Genomic DNA, 21,589 nt, shown 5'->3' with positions numbered 1-21,589 from the left:
AGTGGCAGCTGCTGCCCTGATTGCCCCTCAGGAGCAGGGGGAGGTGGAGAAGCCCTGAGGGGCAATCAGGGCTGGCAGCAGCCGCTCATACCCACTGACGGTGCTGAGCGTTTGGGGCTGGTGCCATGCGCCATCAATGGGTACGAGCGGCGGCTCCAGTGCCAGCAGCAGGTGCAAGCGGCACCAGTGCCAGCAGCAGGTGCAAGCGCTGGGCGGGACTGCGGCACAAGGGAGCAAAGAATTTTCAGTAACCACCAGAGGCTCATCTCGATGACAGCAACCAGCTCACCTACTCCACCATCCCGCCGTGGCCGAAGCCCACCACATTCCTTGCTCTGCCTCCTGCTGCCGATGCCCGTCATATTCAGTGCGTGCCCCCCTGGTGGTCAGCGCATGTTATAGCGACCAGTTGTTTGGTTGTTCCTCCATTCGGTCTATTTGCATATTAGGGTTTTATATATATAGATAACTTTTTTCTTATAGCAAAGAAGCAACACATGCCCACTGTAGAAACATTACTCAATGTAAATACCAAATTAAAACTTTATATCATATTATCCTACCACCCAGAGAAAAACACTTTTTCAACATCTTTCTGTATCAATAAATACTCATCTACACTATCATCTATCCCGGCCAAGAAAGCACTCCACTGTTTGGATCTACCAAAATTTAATTAGTAAATAGAAATTATTGGTAACATTTAACTAACAAAGGTACATTAAATTTATTAATGGCTGAGTTTTAATATTTATACATAAGATAAATAGTATCTAAAAGTATAGATTTTTTTGCCCTAGCCAGTTTGGCTCAATGGATAGAGTGTCAGCCCATGGACTGAAGGGTCCCAGGTTTGATTCCGATCAAGGGCACATGCCCAGGTTATGAGTTCAATCCCCAGTGGGGCCATGCAGAAGGCAACTGATCAATGATTCTCTCTCATCATTGATGTTTCTATCTCTCTCTCCCCCTCTCCCTTCCTCTCTGAAATCAATAAAATTTAAATAAATAAATAAATAAAAGTATGGATTTTTAAAAATCTGTGGAATGTGAAAATGGATAAAACAAAAGTGGATTTTATACTGTCCTTCAGGATGCCCCAAACAGCTATTGTCTATTCCTGTTGACAAATCAAAACACGTACCTCACAGAGACTAGTCAGAGTCACTGTGGTTATCTTTCAACAGAGCAAACCTCAAACTGGGCAATCACATTATAAAAGTCTGTTTCTCCCTGGTCACAATTAAGAATGGACAGCTTAGTCAAAACTGAACCCCTCAGGGGAAAATGCCTCAATAACTAAAGAATTATTTCCTGACTTTAAAGCTGCAATTTTAATACCACCATTCTCCTACCTTCCAGGATGTGTCGTTGTTTGGGCTTTATTTTAATTTTAAACTCACATTATATAAAACTAGAGGACCAGTGCACAAATTTGTGCACCAGTGGGGTCCCTCGGCCTGGCTTGCAGGATCAGGAAGAAACCAGCTCTCCAACACCCCCTAAGGGTTCCTGGATTGTGAGAGGGTGCAGGCCAGGCCGAGGGACCCCACCGGTGCACGGTTGGAGCTGGGGAGGGGCACAGGTTGGCCAGCCGGGGAAGGACTGCAGGAGGGCTCCAGGGCATTTCTGGCCCATCTTGCTCAGTCCCGATCGGCCAGACCCCACCAGCAAACTAACCTACCGGTTGGAGCATCTACCCCCTGGTGGTCAGTGCACATCATAGTGACTGGTTGACCAGTCAACTGTCTGCCCTCTGGTGGTCAGTGCACGTCATAGTGAGCGGTTGAGTGGCCTTAGCATATCATTAGCATATTACGCTTTGATTGGTTGAATGGATGACCAGACACTTAGCATATTAGGCTTTTATTATATAGAATTAGCACTTTAACCCTTTGCGGTCCAATGTTATTTTTGGATTTCAAACAGTCTGGTCCAAATTAATTGACAGGATTGAATGTTGAACTTTTTAATGTTCTTATTGCTCGACGTTGGACATGCTCTTAGCGCCTGGTCTGTCGAGTTAGCCTTGAGGTTGGGCCGAAAAGGGTTAAAGTGAACAATTCAGTGGCATTTAGTGCATTGACAATGTTGTGCAACTAACCCCTCTATCTAGTTCCAAACGTTTTCATCACCTAAAGGAAAACCCATAAGCAGCTGTATCATCATTTTTCAATTTATGGAACTGAAGTTTCTTATTTTTCTTAATTTTTAATATACAAAATACAGAAAGTGATTACAAATGTATACTTCCTTTCTTCTGCCCAACTTTACCGTTTAATATTGATACATACCAACAAAAGTAACTATGTAAGGTTTAGCTACCATTTTAATTTGTCATCTCTACTCCCCTGTACCATCCCACAATAAACTGCAGTTGCTGGCATGTCATGGCCCGAACTGAGACAACACTGGGACTCACCTCACAGCATCATGCTGGCAAGCGGCAAAGACCCCCAGCTAGACCAGTGGCTGCCAGAGGCCCACCATCCTGCCTCCCTCCAGCCTCAGCACCACTTCTGTGTATCGCATGCTTCAGGCTGTTCTAATGATTTTCTCCTTATAGAAAGAGATATATCTTGCTTCACAATACAGAGATTTAGAATTCAGATTAACATTTTATTTTTTTATGATGCTAAGTTCTGGCCCAGAGAAGGGAAGTGGCATCCCAAGGTAATCTGGTTAACATGTAACACCTCAACCCCATATGTCCAAAATCCAAACAGTGTATTTAACCAAGTGAAGTTTACTTATACAAACTGAAGCATTTGTGATTTATACATTAAAGGCACAATCAACCAAAAACATATATATTGACAATTTTATAAGGTAAGCTATTAAATTTCTTTTCAAAGTAAGTTCACTCTTACTAAGTATTCCTAATGATACAATTAATAACTTTTACTCATTCGATCAATGAATCATTACTGAACATTTTCAGTGTAAAAGCACTGAAATTGGTGCTCCACGGGAGATTGACATTTTAACACATATTCTGAGCCCTCAAAAGAATTTTGCATAAGTTCATGAAAGGTTTAACAAAGGAAAGACAAATAACAAGTCAAGAAAATCCCACACCTGTCAATCATGGTAAATGATTGGCAAATGAACATGGATGACATAACTGCACTGGGTAAAGGAAAAAGTCACTTTTCGGGGCTACTAAACACCGGCTCTGAGCTGCCACTAATTCCAGGACACCCACATCCCTGTGGTCCCCAGTCAGAGTGGGGACTTAGAGAAGTCAGGTGAATCAGGGAGTTTATCTCAGGTCTCACATGCCTCACTGTGGGTCCCTGAACCCGTTCTGTGGTCATATTCCAGTTCCGGATGCATAACCGGCCACACTAGCAGTGGGCAGAACCCCACACTGTCCCTGGCTGGGGAGTGAGGCTACTACCATGCAAATGGCAGCACTGCCTCCAACCAGGAAGGAAAGCACTCAACAATCTGCCCCCTGGGATGGGAAAGACCCCGAGACAGATGGCCCTTGGGGAGGGACAGTGGGTCATCGTAAGCTTGGTCAGGCCATGGCCTCCTATTGCAGCTGCTGTACCAGATGTGGTGTCATTGCCTAAGAAAACTAACACAGCCCCTCGTTTGTACTACTGTGGCTGCCTCTTCTCCAGCGCTGTCCCTAAGGCCTCCAGACAGTTTGCTCAGCTGGCAAGGCCAGCAATCACCTCCATTGCCCCACCTCGGGCCCACAGCTCTACCGGCCTGAGTCACAATGCAGTTTGCAGGGATCTGCTCGCCTTTCCTCCACACCCATCATCCAGGCCCATTATACAGACGGCACTGTGCTCACTGGACCTGGTGAGCAAGAAGTAGCAACCGCTCTAGATGTGTGGGTAATCCATCTGTGTGTCAGAGGTGGGGAAAGAAATCCAACCAACTCCAGGGCCACCTACCTCAGTGATGTCTAGGGGTCAGGGTCTGGGCACCCTGAGAGAGCCCTCCCGGGAGAAGGATATGTGGTTGCACCTGACCCTCCGACCACCAAAACTAACCCACATGCCGAGTGGCCTCTTTGGATCTTGGCGGTAACATTCCTCACTTGGGTGTGTTCCTCGGGGCCTTTACCATGTGGCCAGCAAGGCTGCGAGTTGCTGCGAGTGGGGCCAACACGAGAGGAAGCCCTGCGACGGGCCAGGCTGTGCTCTGCCCTTGGGCCACATGAGCCAGCAGACCCCCCGTGCTTGGAGTGTCACGGCAGACCTGGGTGCCGTGTGGAGCCTTGGACAGCACCAATGGGTAAAGCCCGTAGGATTCTGGAGGAAAGCCTCTGTGCTGTGTGGATAACTACCCTCCATTTGAGAAACAGCTCTTGCAGCCCCTGGGCCTCCGCAGAGACTGAACACTTGCCCATGGGCTTCCCAGGTGACCTAGCTGCTCAACGTGAACAGCATGTCATCTGATCCACCAGGCACATAGCTGGGCATGCATGGCAGCCCTTTGTACACAAACGGAAGTGGCACATGTGTCATGAGGCCTGAACAGGCCTGAAGGCACAAGTGAGCTATGGGAGGAACTGGCCCAAATGCCCATGGTCTCCATCCTTCTCTCCCGCATGCACCCTGCCCTCGTGGGGAGGGCCCCAAAGTGAGCTGCCAGCGGAGAAGACTTGGGCCTGGGTTCCGTGCAGGCAGCACAGGAAGGCATTGCTTCTAAGGACACCTCTGAGGGGCAGCGCTGAGGAAATCTGCCAGGGGGCGGGACCTCGAGCAGTGCACCTGGTCATTCCTTTGCTTGGAAGGAAACATGGCCAGACGTGTGACTATATGCTGATTCATGGCTGCGACCAATAGGTTGGCTGGATGGTCAGGATCTTGGAAAGAACGTGACTGGAAAATTGGTAACAAAGGGCAGACTTGTGATGGTTAATTTTGTGTGTCAATGTGATGGGGCTGCAGGGTACCCAGATATTTGATCAATTTCTGAGTCTGCCTGCGAGGGTGTTTCTAAAAGATCCACGTTTGTGCCCTGACTGGTTTGGCTCAGTGGACAGAGCGTCGGCCTGCGGACTGAAGGGTCCCGGGTTCGATTCCAGTCAAGGGCATGTGCCTTGGTTGTGGGCACATCCCCGGTGCGGGGTGTGCAGGAGGCAGCTGATCAATGTTCCTCTCTCATCGATGTTTCTAACTCTCTATCCTTCTCCCTTCCTCTCTGTAAAAAATCAATAAAATATATATATTTTTTTAAATAAAAATAAAAGATCCACGTTTGCACTGGTAGCCTGAGGCCAGCAGGCTGCCCTCCCCACGTGGTGGCCCGCCCAATCCGTGGGAGCCTGAACAGAACAAGAGGCCGAGGAACCGGAACTCTTTCTTTCTGCCTGTCTCCCGCTCCGATACTGGTCTTCCCTGGCCTTCAGACTCAGACTGAAACTGACTCCACCAGCTTCCCTGGTTCTCAGGCCTTCCAACCGGACCGGAACGACACCATCGGCTCTCCTGCGTCTGCTTCACAACAGTGTGGCCTTGTTAATGGGTATCATTTCCGAGAAGCCAAGCAGCAAGCATCTCAGACTGACAGCTCTTCAGCCTCAAGACAACCGGAGGGACTAGTGAGCATTCCTTCGGATGTCAGACACAGCTTACAGAAAGCGCTAAGTTCAGAAGACAAAGACGAGTGGGAAGCTTCAGGAGATTCACTACATGCAACAGAGGACACAGATCGAGCAAAGAATCAAAGTGGAAGGAAGACCAGGGTCATAAAAGCCTCCAGAGCGAGCCCCAGGGCTGGCAGCCAGGCCGCCTAGACTGTGCCCAGAACGATTTAGAAGCAATACCATCATTTAGATGCTTCTTCCTCTTGCTCCCCAACTTTCAGCTCATGTGTTTACTATACATTAACATCCTTTTGTCTTATGTAGTGCAATCCTTCAGTGTATGTTTACTGGGCAACCACTCTGTGGAAAGCACTGTCCTAAGCCCTGGTTTAAAAACAAAATTACATGCCTGAGCTTACACCCTTACATCATAATGAGAAAGACAACCCATACAAACAAATATCACTTCCAAGGTGAAGGCCTCTTGCACCAAATATAGGGCACGTCATGTGTTGATAGCTCTTACCTTGTCCATAAACAGAACAAGGAAATAGCCCTGATTTAGAGTAAATGAAGGCCATTAGTACAGCATGCCATTTCTACGAATAAAACTGAAAACAAAGGTAAATGCACTTGTCACACCGGTCAGCCCAGCCTTAGCCACCTCACTGCCGGTGGAAACCCGGAGCCCGGCTCTCAGGAAGGCAAGCACGTGGCCCCCACAGTCTCACAGAAAAGCGGCCCAGAGGGAAGCTGCCAGTCTTCCCAAACACGCTGGACAGCACATACAAGAGCCGCCTGTGGATTATATGTGGCCACCAAGGTGTTTGCTCATCACAAATAGCTCTGTCACCTAAAGACAACTCCAGGAACCGCAGCCATGACCTTCCAGGCTGCTTCCTGCCTTTCAGAGTAACAGGTGACTTTTCAGACTTACTTTCTGTGTCCATTTCAGTAAACACCTTATTTTTTATTTGAGTTTTTCAATTGCTAGCCAATTGAAAAATAGAGTAATTTTTTTATTCACTTAATAACTAGTCCTAACCTTACTAAATTCATCTGGTCCTCAGAGTGTCAACGACTCCATTGTTTCCAGTTTCAAGCATGACAGTGACCACAAGGCCAGATTAAAATATGCAATTAGAATGAATTTTAAAATTTTTATGTCAAAAAACAGCTTAAGCAATATTAAAGGACAATTGGGAGGAAAATGTTTGCAATTAACCTGATAGACAACTAATTACTTAAAATAAAAACACTGCAAAAATAAGCAAAGAGAACACAGGTAGGCAATTTACTAAAAAATATGAATGACCTATAAGTGTGCCTTGTAAATGTCCACCTGCACTAGTAACTAAGGAAATAGAAATTTAAGGGGAAATGTTTCCTCTATTCGATTGGTAGGTTTGTTTTCACTAACAACCAAACTTGGTAAAGACACACTCTGGGAACACAGACACTTGCATACTGGCCAGGATGAAGCCGCCTGAAAAATTCGTACAGTTTTTTCTGAAGAATAAAGGGGAAATCTCTTTTTAAAAACTTGTAAAGTATGCTTACCTGGAAAGTGAATTGCATAAATTTAAGGGCAAATATTTATTTATAAGGTGACAATTGTAGCTTTCTAATTAAAAACCTGGAAGAACCATGATCATAATGGCTCTAAGTGGCACTGCAGCCATGGATGGGGAAGGACACAAGGCAGCAGTGAGCACAGCAGGGGTCCTCCGTCAGTGGTATGCTGCAGGCCACGGTGTCCACAGTACTTCCCACCACATAGGATTGTGAAGAAGAGTGATTTTCTTCCCTATAAATGTTGTTTTCCAAATTTTCTACAGCAAACATGTATTTCTTTAAATACATACAAAGGAGTAAGAGAAAAGGTATATGTATAAACTCCAGGTGAATTAAACAGTTAAATGCAAACAAAACCATTTTTAAAAATTTTTTTAATCCTCACTGAGGATATATTTATTGATTTGAGGGGGGAGGGGGGAGAGAAACATCAATGTGAGAGAGAAATATCAATCAATTGCCTCCTGTACACAACCCAATCGGGAATCAAACCCACATCCCTTTAGCTGTACAGGACAACACTCCAACAGAGAAAAAGGAAGTATCTGTCACATCTTAGGAAGCGAAGGGATCTTCTAAACACAAAAACCATTAGAGAAACCAAAGGAAGGAAAAGACTGTACAACATAAAAATGTAAAACTTATATAAATAAAAAAAAACAAATAAAATTCAAAAGCAAAATAACAACTAGAAAAACATATCTATAAAAATCGGATAAAAGCTGTGTTTGACACATAAAGAGATCACATAGTTCAATATAGAAAAAAAGGAGGAGCAGGGACTATGCGACATAAAAATATACACATTAGACCTTTTTAGATAGACAGTATATTACAAATTAAAATGCCCTACCTCACTAAAAATTTCTAGAAAATGGCAGAGCTAAGATTAGAATGCAGATCTCTTTGGCTTTAAAGTAATACACCATGTTGCCTATGATAACTCATTATTGTATTAAAAACCACATGAACTTTAAAGTTTGTACTTGATAAAAGAGTTTCCCCTTCTACCACACATTCTGAAATGTCTAGAGAAACAGCAAATAATACAATGGAAACCTGGCTCCTTTTTCAGGTTTTCAATGGAGGTTGGGTTCTTCTGGCATGTTCAGATAAAACCAAAATTCTCTTGCTAAATATTTAAATTAAAATGTACTTATCAGAATCCTGGTCAGTATTAAAACTACTCCCTGAGTAAGTAAAACAGAGAAGCCTTTCACAACTAACAGGAAAAGGGAGGTGAATAAAATCTGGTTTTCTGATTTTATTAAGGACTCAAGTGATTTATCAAAGAAAGATGCAAATTATGAAGAAACTATGAAAAGGAAAACCTAAAAATACAGTGCAGTACAAAATTAAAACATTAATGGTGATGAAGCCACACATACTAACCATGGATCAGGGAGCCATTGAGCCACTGAATATAGTAGTTGTGAGGAAAGGAAAGTAGGATTTCGTTGCTGATGATGGAGAAGGGTAAGAGCAGCACAGCCCCAGCGGACACTGCGAGTGTGAACGTGCACAGAAACAACCTGGAAGAGAAGAGAGGCGTGTCACCAGCGACCGGGAAGCAGGGGATGCGACCATCATTCAAGACGAATAAAAATTCTGAAATTTTTATCTAAAAAAAATTATGGGAGAATTTCATGAAATCTATGCAACTGGAAGACAAATGACACATGCGTGATCCTAAGAGTTAAGCTACATCAACTCTAGAGCACCTCACTCTGCAGAGATTGGTGGATCTAACGAGGAGGCCCCAGAGGACACATGTACCGAAGGCAGAGGCCTCACACACTCGCAGAGAATGAGCTGTAGGCTCTCTCCTCCTTTAAAAGTGATGTTCATTTCACATTGCATTTGATTAAAAGCTTTGGCAATCTATGCTAAAAGCAAGGCAACAACTATTTTAGGTGAAAAAATACCTGTGAATGCAGTATGAAAAACTCGTATTTCAGGAGCAAACTTACAAAGCCACTGGTCTGCTACCCCTTAAAATGGGTAAAGTGTAAATAAATTGTACTAATCAACAGTAGGGATCATTAGACAGTATTTAAAACACTATTCTATCATTTTAAAAAATATCTCTAATATGTACTAATTTAGAAAGGTGTCTAAAACAAGTCAGGAACACAAATTGAAGGAAAGACAGATGATAAATAGAAAGCATGCCCCTCCCCGCAAAAAAAGCTCACAAATACACACAGGAAAGTAGAGGTGGAGACCCCAGCACAGCACAGAACGAAGCCCAGGGGAGAGCGGGCTTCAAGGGGCTCACTCTCAGTCCCACGTCTGCAACATTTAAATTTTTATAGCTATTTTTCAAGATCTTTTTTAAATAGCAAAGAAAACAGGAGTCTCACCAACATTAGAGAGGGAAACTTAATTTAATAGTCATCCCATTAAAGAAAATATAGGAAGAATGTGAAAATGTAAGGAAAACCATCACACAAACGCTCTAAATCAGGGGTCCTCAAACTTTTTAAACAGGGGGCCAGTTCACTGTCCCTCAGACCGTTGGAGGACCGGACTATAGTTTAAAAAATAAACTATGAACAAATTCCTATGCACACTGCACATATCTTATTTTGAAGTAAAAAAACAAAACGGGAACAAATACAATATTTGTATTTGCATGTGGCCCGCGGGCCGTAGTTTGAGGACCCCTGCTCTAAATCCACATCTGATGGAGTAACTTTGCAGCAATGCCACCGTGTGGTGGCCCACAGAAGTGTTTCCTGCTTTGAGCCAACCCACCAGGAACCTGTTCAGTGTCACTGATGGATTTACATGAGACCACGTGACGCACACCAAAACACAATCCAAACCAGACCCAGGAGACGACCCTGAAGGCTCTGCTAACGGGCGTGTCTCCTGGTCAGAGCAGGAGCACAAGCCTCGCCAGGCCACTCCCCCTGCAGCAGTGATGGCGAATGGCCTTGAGCGAGGGCCGTCGGTCTTGTCCTCCAGCCAGTGAGGAAGTGTCCTGTTGGCTTCCATCACCTCCTTCCAAAGCTAGAAATGAAATCAACCCTCAGCCGGTCACACCAGGTGCTGCACAGCCACCGAGGCTTTTCCACACCCCTCTCCGCCACCACAGTCCCACAGTCAGTCACCTAACCTCCTTGTGCCCCACACATGAGTGGGTTCTGGGGCTCCAGGCCAGGGCCACCGTCGGCTCTGTCCCCAGGGTCGCCCTATACATCCCTCAGCATTTCCCTTCCCCCACTCTTGGCTCCCATGACACTCGACCACAGACCCAACAATGAAGGCCAGCCACAATTTCCATATCAAAGCCCTGACCTGTCAAAGCTTCTGCGGGCAAACAAATGGAGTATTTGAAGTCACAGAGCCCCAGGAAACCCTGATCACATGGGCACCGTGACTGGACCGCAGCTCTTACCAAGACTGTAGCCCACCGCATTTCCAATGCTGGGGTTGGACCTGGAGACACAAAAAAGACCACAGCATACTCCCTAACTGCCCTGGGCTAGGAGGAGGGCTGCCCCTGAGAAGCCGATGGGGACCCGCCAGTGTGGCTCAGTGGTTGAGCATCAACCTATGAGCCAGGAAGTCATGGTTCGATTCCCAGTCAGGCTCGATCCCCAGTGTCAGACGATCAATGATTCTCTCTCATCATTAATGTTTTCTCTCTCTCTCCCTCTCCCTTCCTCTGAAATGAATTTTTAAAAATATTTTTTTTAAAAGGTGATGGCGTGGGGTCCCTAAGGTGAGGCCCTGCCATGTAGCCAGAGTGGTGGCTGCTTATGGAACTGCAGGAAAGTGCCCTCGGAAGTGATGGACGGTTTCAGAAACGCCCCTTCTGGGAGAGGAAACCAAGATGGCGGCATAGGTAAACACCGGAGTTTGCTGCCTCGAACAACCACTTCAAAAATACAACTAAAAGACGGAACGGACATCATCCAGAACCACAGGAAGGCTGGCTGAGGGGAAATTCTACAACTAGGAGGAAAGAGAAAGGCATACCGAGACTCAGAGGAGGCGCAGTGCGGAAGTAAAATACTAAGGTGCGGAGTGCAGGTGGAGCGGGCTGGGGGCTGAGGGTGCGGTTGTCGTTGTCAATCGGGAGGGAATCTCAGGCTCTGAGCTCCAGTTTGGGCGAGTCTTTAGGGACCCAGACTCATACGGGAGAAGTGGGACTGTCTGGCATCGCTCAGAACCCTAGGGCAGCTTTCTCTCCGTGGGGCTCGCAGCGATTACTGGGACACTGAGAAGCAGAGCCTCTGAGGGGAAGACTGAGAGCAGCCATAATTGCTAACCCTGCCCTGTTGATCCCATGGGACCTGCCCCACCCAAGCCCTGCAGGGAGACTTTTGCTGGATAGCCTCAGGCAAAGGCTAGACTAGCACCTCCCTAGAGATCCAGGAGCCAGGAAGCCCAGAGGTCAGAGTGGGATCATCCAGTCTGCAGCTCCGTGGAACCATAAAAGACACACTCAGGGGGCAGACTCAGTGAGCACCAAAGCCCCATCAAAGCAAGTCTAGCCCCAGAGGGGTGTCTCCAGCACAGAAGCTCTCCCACTGCAGACACAGCTGATTCTCACAGTCAATTGGCCTGGAGGTCAATTCCTCACAGTGTTAACTACAACAATCAAGGCTTAACTACAACAAGACTGTGCACAAAGCCCACAAGGGGGTGCACCAAGAGTGTCTACCTCAGGTAATTGGGACACTTAGCACAGAAAGGCACTCTATCGACACAGCGAAGCATAAAAAATGCCAAGACAAAGAAACAGGACACAAACGACAGAATGGGAGGAAAGCAAACTGTTGGATATAGAGTTCAAAACCACACTTTTAAGGTCTTTAAAGAACTGTTTAGAAGCCGCCGATAAACTTAATAAGGCCCTCGAGAAGACTGGTAAGACCGCCGATAAATGTAGTGAGATCTTCAAGAAGACTGGTGAGACCGCCGATAAATGTAGTGAGATCCTCAAGAAATCTAATGAGACCCTCGATATTGTGATAAAGAACCAACTAGAAAGTAAGCATACACTGACTGAAATAAAGAATATTATACAGACTCCCAACAGCAGACCAGAGGGTCGCAAGAATCAAGTCAAAGACTTGAAATACGAAGAAGCAAAAAACACCCAACCGGAAAAGCAAAATGAAAAAAGAATCCAAAAATACGAAGACAGTGTAAGGAGCCTCTGGGACAGCTTCAAGCGTACCGACATCCGAATTATAGGGGTGCCAGAAGATGAGAAAGAGCAAGATATTGAAAACCTATTTGAAGAAATAATGACAGAAAACTTCCCCTACCTGGTGAAAGAAATAGACTTCCAAGTCCAGGAAGCACAAAGAACCCCAAACAAAAGGAATCCAAAGAGGACCACACCAAGACACATCATAATTAAAATGCCAAGAGCAAAAGACAAAGAGAGAATCCTAAAAGCAGCAAGAGAAAGAAAATCAGTTACCTACAAGGGAGTACCCATACGACTGTCAGCTGATTTCTCAACAGAAACTTTGCAGGCCAGAAGGGAGTGGCAAGAAATATTCAAAGTGATGAATACCAAGAACCTACAACCAAGACTACTTTATCCAGCAAAGCTATCATTCAGAAGTGAAGGCCAGATAAAGAGCTTCACAGATAAGAAAAAGCTAAAGGAGTTCATCACCACCAAACCAGTATTATATGAAATGCTGAAAGGTATCCTTTAAGAAGAGGAAGAAGAAGAAAAAGGTAAAGATACAAACTATGAACAACAAATGCACATCTATCAACAAGTGAATCTAAAAATCAAGTGAATAAATAATCTGATGAACAGTATGAACTGGTGATTGTAATAGAATCAGGGACATAGAAAGGGAATGGACTGACTATTCTAGGGGGGGAAAGGGTGTGGGGGTGAGGGAAGAGATTGGACAATAATCATGCACCTATGGATGAGGACAGTGGGTGGGGAGTCAGGGAGGGGTGGGAACTGGGTGGAGGGGAGTTATGGTGGGAAAAAAGAGTAACTAATGTAATCATCTGAACAATAAAGATTTAATTTTTAAAAAAAAAAAAGAAAGAAAGAAACACCCCTTCTGCACGGAGGGCTCTGTGGACAGAACCGTAGTACCTGTGTGGGACGAGAGGGGTCAAGAACCACTCCTGGGTTTTAGCCTGAGGATGTAGACAGTCGCACTAATCAGCCACGATGGAGGAGGCTGCAGCGGAGGAACAAGGAGTTCAGCTGGGACACTTGCAGGCCGCCATGTCCATGAGACGACTGTCACAACAATCTCTGGACTTCTCATGGCAGGCCCTCCAATGGCCTTGACTCTCTGCCTGCCCCATACTGGTCACGTCCTCTCATCACTGCTCAAGGTGGTGTCTGCCAGGACCCTCCAAGCTAAACCTACTCCTCCCTTTCATCATAAGCACTGTGTGGGAAGCTAAGGAAACCAAGAACATGTCCTGTTCCTGGTCAAACAACTTATCCCTTTGGTGACAGCCATGGGCACTCAGGCACTAATTCATCTGTGCAGGATCCATTACACCCATTACTGTGATGATCAGACTGTCCCTGGTTTGGCAAGAATGCCCTTGAAGGCCGGAGTTTTTCTGACATGCGCCCTCATCCTCTGGCACGTCCCTGCACCCCACAAGACAAGGTACACGGAAGCCCTGCAGCCAGTGCTTTCCGGGGCCCTGCTCCTGTCCTGAAAGCTGTACTCAGAGGCACTCGCTGCTCTTGGGGGCTGCGCTCCCAGGCCCAGTGGCAGGCCAACCCAGGGTGCACTGGCACTGTGTGTACATGCACACATCCACACGCACATCTGCAGTGACCCAGTAACTCTCTGTACTGAAAACCATGAGGCCACAGTAATACCCCCAACTCCACTGCGACAACTCAGTGTTCCCTTTCGTTGTCCCCCTCGCCCCGACTGGGACTGGTTCCCGTCATCTCTAATGGACCGGTCCCACATCTGCGATCAGTCTCCCATCACACTGACACCCATCCTATGCAGAGGTGCCTGCTGCTCAGGTGACCCCCCATTTTGGACCTTCCTGCCCTATGCCCCCCCCCCACCTGAGCTGTCATACCCATGCCAGGCCATGCCTCGAGGGCTCTGCCATCCTGCACAGACACCCTCCCTACCCTGCACTGGCTCTGGCTCCCTGTGGTACAGCACCCCCAAACATGTGGTGTCCCACCTCACCCTCAGGTGATACCCCATGCCAGGATCGCCCTCTGCAGGGAATTTTCCTCCCTGCTTTCAAACCCTTAGCCCACTCCGACCACCCTCCAGGGTGGGACACGTGCGAGGCTCTCTGTTCACCTGCGTGGGCTCGGCATGCTCCGCACAGGCTGTTTCGCCAGTTAGGCATGCATTTTATATCAACCACTTCTATTCCAATCCAGTGACAAGCAGAGAGTCGCTGTGAGCAAGTGTAATTCTGGTTGGGGAGGGCAGAGGGAGTTAATCTGGGGGCACAAGGAGACAGACAGAGGGCAGAATGAAGGCCCTGAGGAGCAAACGAGAACATGAAAGTGGGCTCTGGAGCAAGGTGGGAGGCACAGGAGGGGTTCCGTGCCGGCAGCGCTGGAGTCACCCTGGAGCCCTCTCTGTGCAGGCGGCTTGCAGGCACCGTACTGCAGAACTCTCAGAACGCTGACCATATCCACGTTTCCTGCTCAGGCTCAGCCTCTGCTGTTTCACCCTCTTCAGGGCCCCCACAGCTCCCTTCAGTGGGAGGAAGGAAGGCCAGGAAGAGGGTCAGGGCGCAGGGGACGACCCTGAGACCACGGCCACCGTGCAGAAGCCCGAACCCTGCTTGTGCCTGTGCTGTTTATCCGCACAGCAGCACCACACAGCAGGCGCAGGCCCAGCTCACGTGCCAAACACAAGTCTCGGCTTCTCCATCTTGCCTGGACTCAAATGAATCCGGGTTCAGAATTTGAACCCAGGTCTAGTTCTCACTCATCCCATCACAGAAGGAAGAACAGGCAGTGCGCGACAGAAAGAGCACTGGGTGAGGGGTCCAGGGGATGGACTGGGTGCCTCCCCCTCCAGGCTGCCTCCTGACTCTGCAGTGGGTGCACAGCATCTCCCTCAGGAAGGTGTCCGTGTCATCACATGACACTCAGACACACCGCGCCGCCTGGCCAAATCAGGTTGAGGGGCGGGCCCCTCCAGAGCCTTGCCACCAGGAAACAGCATATTTTCCTAAATTATACTGCAAGGGGAATGGCCAACATGACCAGCACTAATCGATTCATAAATTATTGATCTACAAATGCATTTCAGTAATTGTACCACCAAAGTGGACAGAGACCACGCAGAGGAGAGAGGCGCAACCTCAGTACTTCAACCTGGAGGGTTTCGCTGGACACAGTTCCTGTCCACCGGGCAGCCAGTGTGGGACCCTCTGTGGCTTTCTGAAGTGAGTGTGTTATTGTGTTTTTACGGGAGCAGGAACTGGAACAGAGAATGTTCCCAAATATCATGTGCTGGGACTGAAACCCAAGATCCCTAATCCTGCACATTTAAAGCATCACGTTTTGGGCCTAAGTATTAAAGCCATATAGAGAATGCCCAGGATGGAGTCACAGCTGCTTTCCCTGGGTGTTTAAATAATTTAAATCCAAATCCAGTGCAGCAGGATCCGTCCACACTCATTTTTCAGTAATAAATCAAATCCTTTGTTAGTTGAAAGCATTGCCTTACTGAGTAAAATCAACCACTTTGATGCAAACAAGTCAGTAGATGTAGAACATTACCAGTGTTGTGCAACCAGAACATTCTCACCACCCCAAAGTAAAACCCCAAACCCACTAAGCAGTTGCTCTCCATTCTCCTCCTCTCAGCCACTAGTAACCACCAATCTGCTTTTGCTGAATTTACCTATTCTGGACGTTTCTCATAAATGGAATCAACACTGGTGACCTTTGGTGACTGGCTCATCTCACCCAGCATCATGTCTTAGGGGTTCGTGCATGTGGTAGCAGGTGTCTGCATTCCTCTTCATGGCCAAGTAATGCTCCTGTGTAGGGGGAAGCATGTGCATGCGTGTGTGTGTGTGTGTGTGTGTGTGTGTGAGAGAGAGAGAGAGAGAGAGAGAGAGAGAACGAACATGCTGTCTATCTCCCTCCCCTCTCCTCTCCTCCTCCCCAGCACCTCAGCAGAAGCTGGGTAATCTGACACTAACCATGAAGGGACAACAGACAAACCACATGACCGGCCTGAAATGTACAAATGTGTTGACAAGGTCAGGGAGTCAAAGGAAATACTGAAGTCGAGTTTCATCTGCGGGCGACCACAGGGCCATAGCTGCTCCCTGCAGTGTGGGGTTCTTAACCAGGGACATCACGGGGACAACAGCAAACTGAAACGCAGCACAGCTGGGACTGTGTCAATGCCAACTTCGTGATGCTGGTGGCTTATGGTGGACTTGCAGGAGAATTCACTGTTTATAGGAATTAGATACAAAAGTATCCTGCAGAAATGGAGCATCCAGTCAGCAACTTCTCCAAGGGCTCAGGGAACAAAAGTCTTTGTACTGTATTTCTAACTTTCCTGCAAATTTGTGACTACTTCAAAACATTTTTAAAGTATCAATGAAAACAATCAAAAAACAGATGTCTCCTATGTAGTAGGCAAAGCTGTGGAATTTCAGTTTCATTGAGCAAATCTGATAGAAAAGAATTCACTGCTTTCCACCTAGAGTAGTTTGATTCCTCAGAAAAATTAAAGGGTATTTCTATCCTGTATCACCAGCGTCCATAGCAGAAGAGCTCTGGGCCCTGAAAGGACTACCTCCCTGCTCATAGGAGGTCTGTAACCAGACAGATGGCGCTCCCTCCTCTAAACCCGTCCAGGCTGCTCAGCAGACCATTCAGAAGCCGGGAGCTTGCTTTCTTAATGGCCCAGCAACTTTCCCAACCTGAAGCCCATTTCCAGGCTAAATCTTCTGAAATTAAAACCTGTCAGCTTGCCCTACCTAGCTGGCTTCCTCAGTGGTTGGAGTGTCGGCCTGAGAACTGAAGGGTCCCCAGGTTCGATCCCAGTTGGGGCATGTGAGGGAGGCAACCAATCCATGTGTCTCTGTCTCCCTCCCTCCCTCCCTTCAACTAAAAATCAGTGGGAAAAAATATATATCTTTGGGTGAGGATTAACAAAAAAAATCTATCGGCTCCTTAAATAAGCTAATTTAACAGGAGATAATCAATCCTTCATTATTCATGCATACTTGCCTATGTGTGTTTTCTGAGGATAGGATTAATATTGATGAAAGTGTTGTAATACCTTAGGTAAATTTCTTCCATATTTCTGCCCAAAAGGTAGAATTAAATTTTGAGAATTTATGACTCCAGAATTATAAACAACACAATTAAACTTTAAAATACATACGAAATCCTGTTGACTATGGCATCTTCATCTTCTTGTTCATCTGCAAAAATGTTTAAGGTATTAACATTATTTTCTCTTCCAACAAGATGTTTCATTCATTATGAAAAACAAACAAACATATAAATTTAAAGCAGCAATTATTGAATGGAAACATTTTTAAACAGCACTGTGTTTATTTCAGCACAGATCCAAATTTAAATTTCATTAAATGAGATAGGAGAGAATATGATTAAAAGAATAGTGTTTTAATTAATCCAAATCCTTATTAACAAAATAGCCACATGTAATTAAAATATCCCAAACATTCAGTGCTCAAGAAAATGAAGCTTAGTAGGCCCTTAAGACCACTATCACGCTTACTGTTATAAAATGTAAGTGAAGTTGCTAATGAATGAGATTTTCTGGTTAATAGCCAAAAAAAAAATGTCTGCTATAAAATTAAAATTCAGAAACTCAGGACTCATGTACTTTCCTAGAATTTGAGTTTGTCATTGGCAGTAGGCCACCCTAACCCACCTGGGGTCCCACTGCACCACACTTCATCATGACTGTCCAAGGTACATACAAGAATATGTCCGCTTTGCCGGTGCTCACTCAGCCTCCATCACGGCTGCCAGCCATCTCCTCTGTCCTCCCACGTAAACTTACCAAGAAACTTTGACCCAATTACAAGGACACTGCACAACACCCAGCCCCTGTCCCCCCCGATGCCTAACGGGGCTTGTCCTCAAAGGCTCTCTGCAGGCCTCTGCAATTCTGAGTGCCCACCTGCTTCCCTGCCAATGGCCCACTTGGGCCATTCTCATTGCCCAATCTCCATTCCGAATTACAGGCTGCTCTAAATAGCTTTACAACCAAAGGGGCCACAAAATAATGTAGTCACAACTGACTTTTATACTGTGGTGCCCTCTCCAATCAACCATCAAACCTTAAAAAATGCTTTTTGTCAATTACATCTCAACACTCCGCCAACTAGGTCCAGAGTCCTCATCACCTCCTCCCCTTGATTACTCAAAAAAAGCATCTAATAAACCTCCACTTTTCCTGCTCATCATCCCTAATTTCCTCTAAAACACTGCTTTATATTCAGTCATTAATATCGCCTGCCTCCCCCCACCCTCTCTCTCTCTCTTTCTCCCCTGCTCTACTTCTGTGTCCATAATCTATGAAATCTGATGTCAAAACATCTTTGAAACTAGCTAAGATACTGTCTTGGATCCCAAGTCTGCAAAATTTTGAGAGATTACGGAATCCCAGGAGTCTGTCAGTGCCGTCACAGAGCCAAGTTCTAAAGTAACATCTCAGAGCAAAGAGTAGTCCCTGACTGCTTTCAAATGTCTGACAGACAAGTGTGATAGGCTAACATAATGCAAGGAATCTTTAATATATGGAATCCCCAAGTATTCATACAGCACTAGTATTAGCACAACATCACAGGCAGAAAATCCTATCATTTCTGGAAAACAGCTGAGATTTAACAGAAGGCAGTAAGGTAACTGCTTAGGTGCTTATAAAACCCTGGCACAAAAATCTGTGAATTACTAAACAGCAAAAAGTTCTTTTAAAAAAGAATAAAGATATAGTGGTCCCTCTGGCGCGACAGGATATACAGCATGTCCCAAAACATGTACACACACTGTAACAGCTGCTGGCTCAATTGATGTTTCTTTCTTTTCAGCCAGACTAAGCTTTGAACAAAGAAAATTCATCCTAAATGCTCCTGGAAGTTTAAAAATGCAGTTGAAGTACAACACTGCCTTTATAATTATTCAAAGTGTATATTATGTATACACACTTTAACAGCTGATAACTCAATTTCCACTCCTTTTCAGGTTTAACTGATTTGAAATATGTGAAGCCAACTAAGCTTTGAACAAAGAAAATTTATCCACTAGACTTTGTGTGGAGATACATAAAAGATAAGGTTTACAGTACAAAACCGGCAACAGTTAACGAATTGAGGGCGCACAAATACCCAATGAAATGATTCTTGATGTTTGCGATTCCACTGCTTCCCGTTATCAGCAGAGCCTAGACCAGAACGGTCATCAGTTTGGAAACAGGTATTGACAAAAAAAAAAAAAAAAAAAAAAAAAAAAAAAAAAAAATTCATTTCTATAGATTCTTTTAAATTTTAAAATGAACTCTATGTTAATAAACACTGACTTTATAATCATTCAAAGTGTGTATACATTTTTTGGGACACCCTATATATGAAATACTGAAAGGATATGGAGTTAGGGATACATTCTGTATCACTTTGGGGGCAGGGGGCACGTCGGGCGCTCAGGCCGTATAAGGCCAGCGAAATCATTCAGTGTGGCCCCGGCAAGGCATTCGGAGTGAGTTAATTAAATGTCTGACCAACATAGCAGGCTAATTTTTAAGTTGATAATTCTGTATGGCCCGCAAATGTTATAATCCAAAAGGCCCTTGGCAGAAAAAAGGTTCCCCACCCCTGCTTTAGAGAAAGAAAAGTATTCTGGTAGTTAGAGCAACAATGGGATGGGGCTGAGTGTGTTCAAATTCAGAGCCCGTCACAGGAATTTCCAGTGAACGAAAGGGCCCGCACTATTCTTAGCTGGGCTCTAAGAATGTGACAAACAAGGGCTAAGGCCTAAGAGGATGACCCTACAGTAGTCAGGTTCCCTGGCGGTTATTTTTAGTGCTCTTAGTCCCAGGCAACTGCTTGCTTCAGCACGGGCATGGTGAATACAGTGCCACACGGACGGGCACTGTGGCGCCCTTGTATCAGGCCTAGACCACCAAGCATGAAAATCAAAGTTTCCATTACATGTTTTACTTGCCTGATTTCCTCTTGTATCTTGTGATGATGAAATAGGAAACGATGTAAAGAATGGCAAAGAGAAGGAAACATATCTGAAACAGAACAAATTTAACACATCATTTACATTTTTTGCATATCTTTTTTTAAATAATAGACAATACATCCTTGGTATTTATAGAAAAAAAGGATTTATTACAAAGTGAACATTTTAAATATTTTGCTAATATTAAGTTTAGATGAAATATTAATTTATGTGACCTAGTTTTAATACCATTTTCAGTGGAGATTTTTCTTTTCATAACTTGACCAAATTGTTTTCAAAATCATGTGAATATATAAAAACCAGGACATCACTGACAACTCTGAAAATAAAGTCAGGTAGAGAGGCTACCAGCGCCCCCCCCTCCACATGTTTAAACATAACATGAAGCTCCGGTCACATAGAAAAAGTGTACTGGCAGCACCAGAGAGAGCAATACAACAGTCTATTGTATGAAAATCGTATAACATGTTATACACACAGAGGCATCACTACTTAATGTGACAATAATTATTAGATAAGCATACCACATATCAAAATAAACAGCAGTTAAACAAGGCTTTAATATTAAATTCCATTTCATTTCTATCAGATCTGGGGCATGACAGGCCACAAGGATGGGTCCAGAAACAGATCTTGTCACAGTCAAAGACCAGGTGTGCTGGAAAGAAAGGCTCATCAGTGCAGGGACTACAGTAAAAGACTCAAGACTCTCAAATCAAAGCATTCAGGTGATGATGAAGTCTAGGGAGCACCCCATAGGTGGATTTCTAAGCAACAGTTGGTAGTGTGTAACTGAGAGCGACCTTGGACCTGCGTGATGGACATACACTGTATAGCAAGCATGTCAAACTCGCGGCCGGCGGGCCACATGCCTTATTTAATAACCTCAGTTTAATAACCTAGGGAATGACAAACTGAGGAGGAGAGGACCACTATGAGCCTCCTGTCAAAGTTCTCCCGTTACATGCGGACAGTGACAGGAAACAATACTGACAGTGACTCAGAGGAGCAGTCAGGAGCATCCAGGACAGCCTGCTGCTGGGAGCCCACAGGAACCCTGGCAGGTGAAAGAAGGTGCCACCATCACCACCTCCTCCCTAAGCCTCCCCAGTGTGGGAGACGGTCAGAAAGGGGCAGCAGTTATTGGTGCAGAAATGTAAACAGAAGAAGTCAGGACGTTGTCTACAATGAAAAGGAAGTCCCAGAGGCTGGAAGAGCAATGGGAGAAGTCACTGGCCAGAAACACTGTGAAATAAGAGGTCAAA

At 45.6% G+C, this 21,589-nt stretch overlaps 1 protein-coding gene across 9 annotated transcripts in view; it reads right to left on the bottom strand.

Annotated features, from left to right (window-relative positions):
• The window catches only part of LMBR1 (limb development membrane protein 1), a 127,884-nt gene that overhangs the window by 92,446 nt on the left and 13,849 nt on the right, over window positions 1–21,589 (bottom strand). For 7 of the 9 annotated variants that reach the window (XM_036356064.1, XM_036356067.1, XM_036356069.1 and 4 more), the window contains 3 exons: window positions 20,301–20,373; window positions 17,494–17,533; window positions 8,519–8,658 (listed from right to left, as the gene is read on the bottom strand). In XM_036356064.1, coding sequence (XP_036211957.1) covers window positions 8,519–8,658; window positions 17,494–17,533; window positions 20,301–20,373 — 253 coding nt within the window. Of the gene's footprint in view, window positions 1–8,518; window positions 8,659–15,987; window positions 16,127–17,493; window positions 17,534–19,468; window positions 19,488–20,300; window positions 20,374–21,589 lie in introns of those variants that run through there. The other 2 variants (XM_036356068.1, XM_036356070.1) reach the window with 2 other exon arrangements.

The sequence above is a fragment of the Myotis myotis genome, unplaced genomic scaffold, assembly GCF_014108235.1.
Source record: "Myotis myotis isolate mMyoMyo1 unplaced genomic scaffold, mMyoMyo1.p scaffold_m19_p_25, whole genome shotgun sequence".
Classification (NCBI taxonomy): domain Eukaryota; kingdom Metazoa; phylum Chordata; class Mammalia; order Chiroptera; family Vespertilionidae; genus Myotis; species Myotis myotis.
Note: the sequence above shows the minus strand (reverse complement) of the source record. Positions and strands in the feature narration are given on the sequence as shown.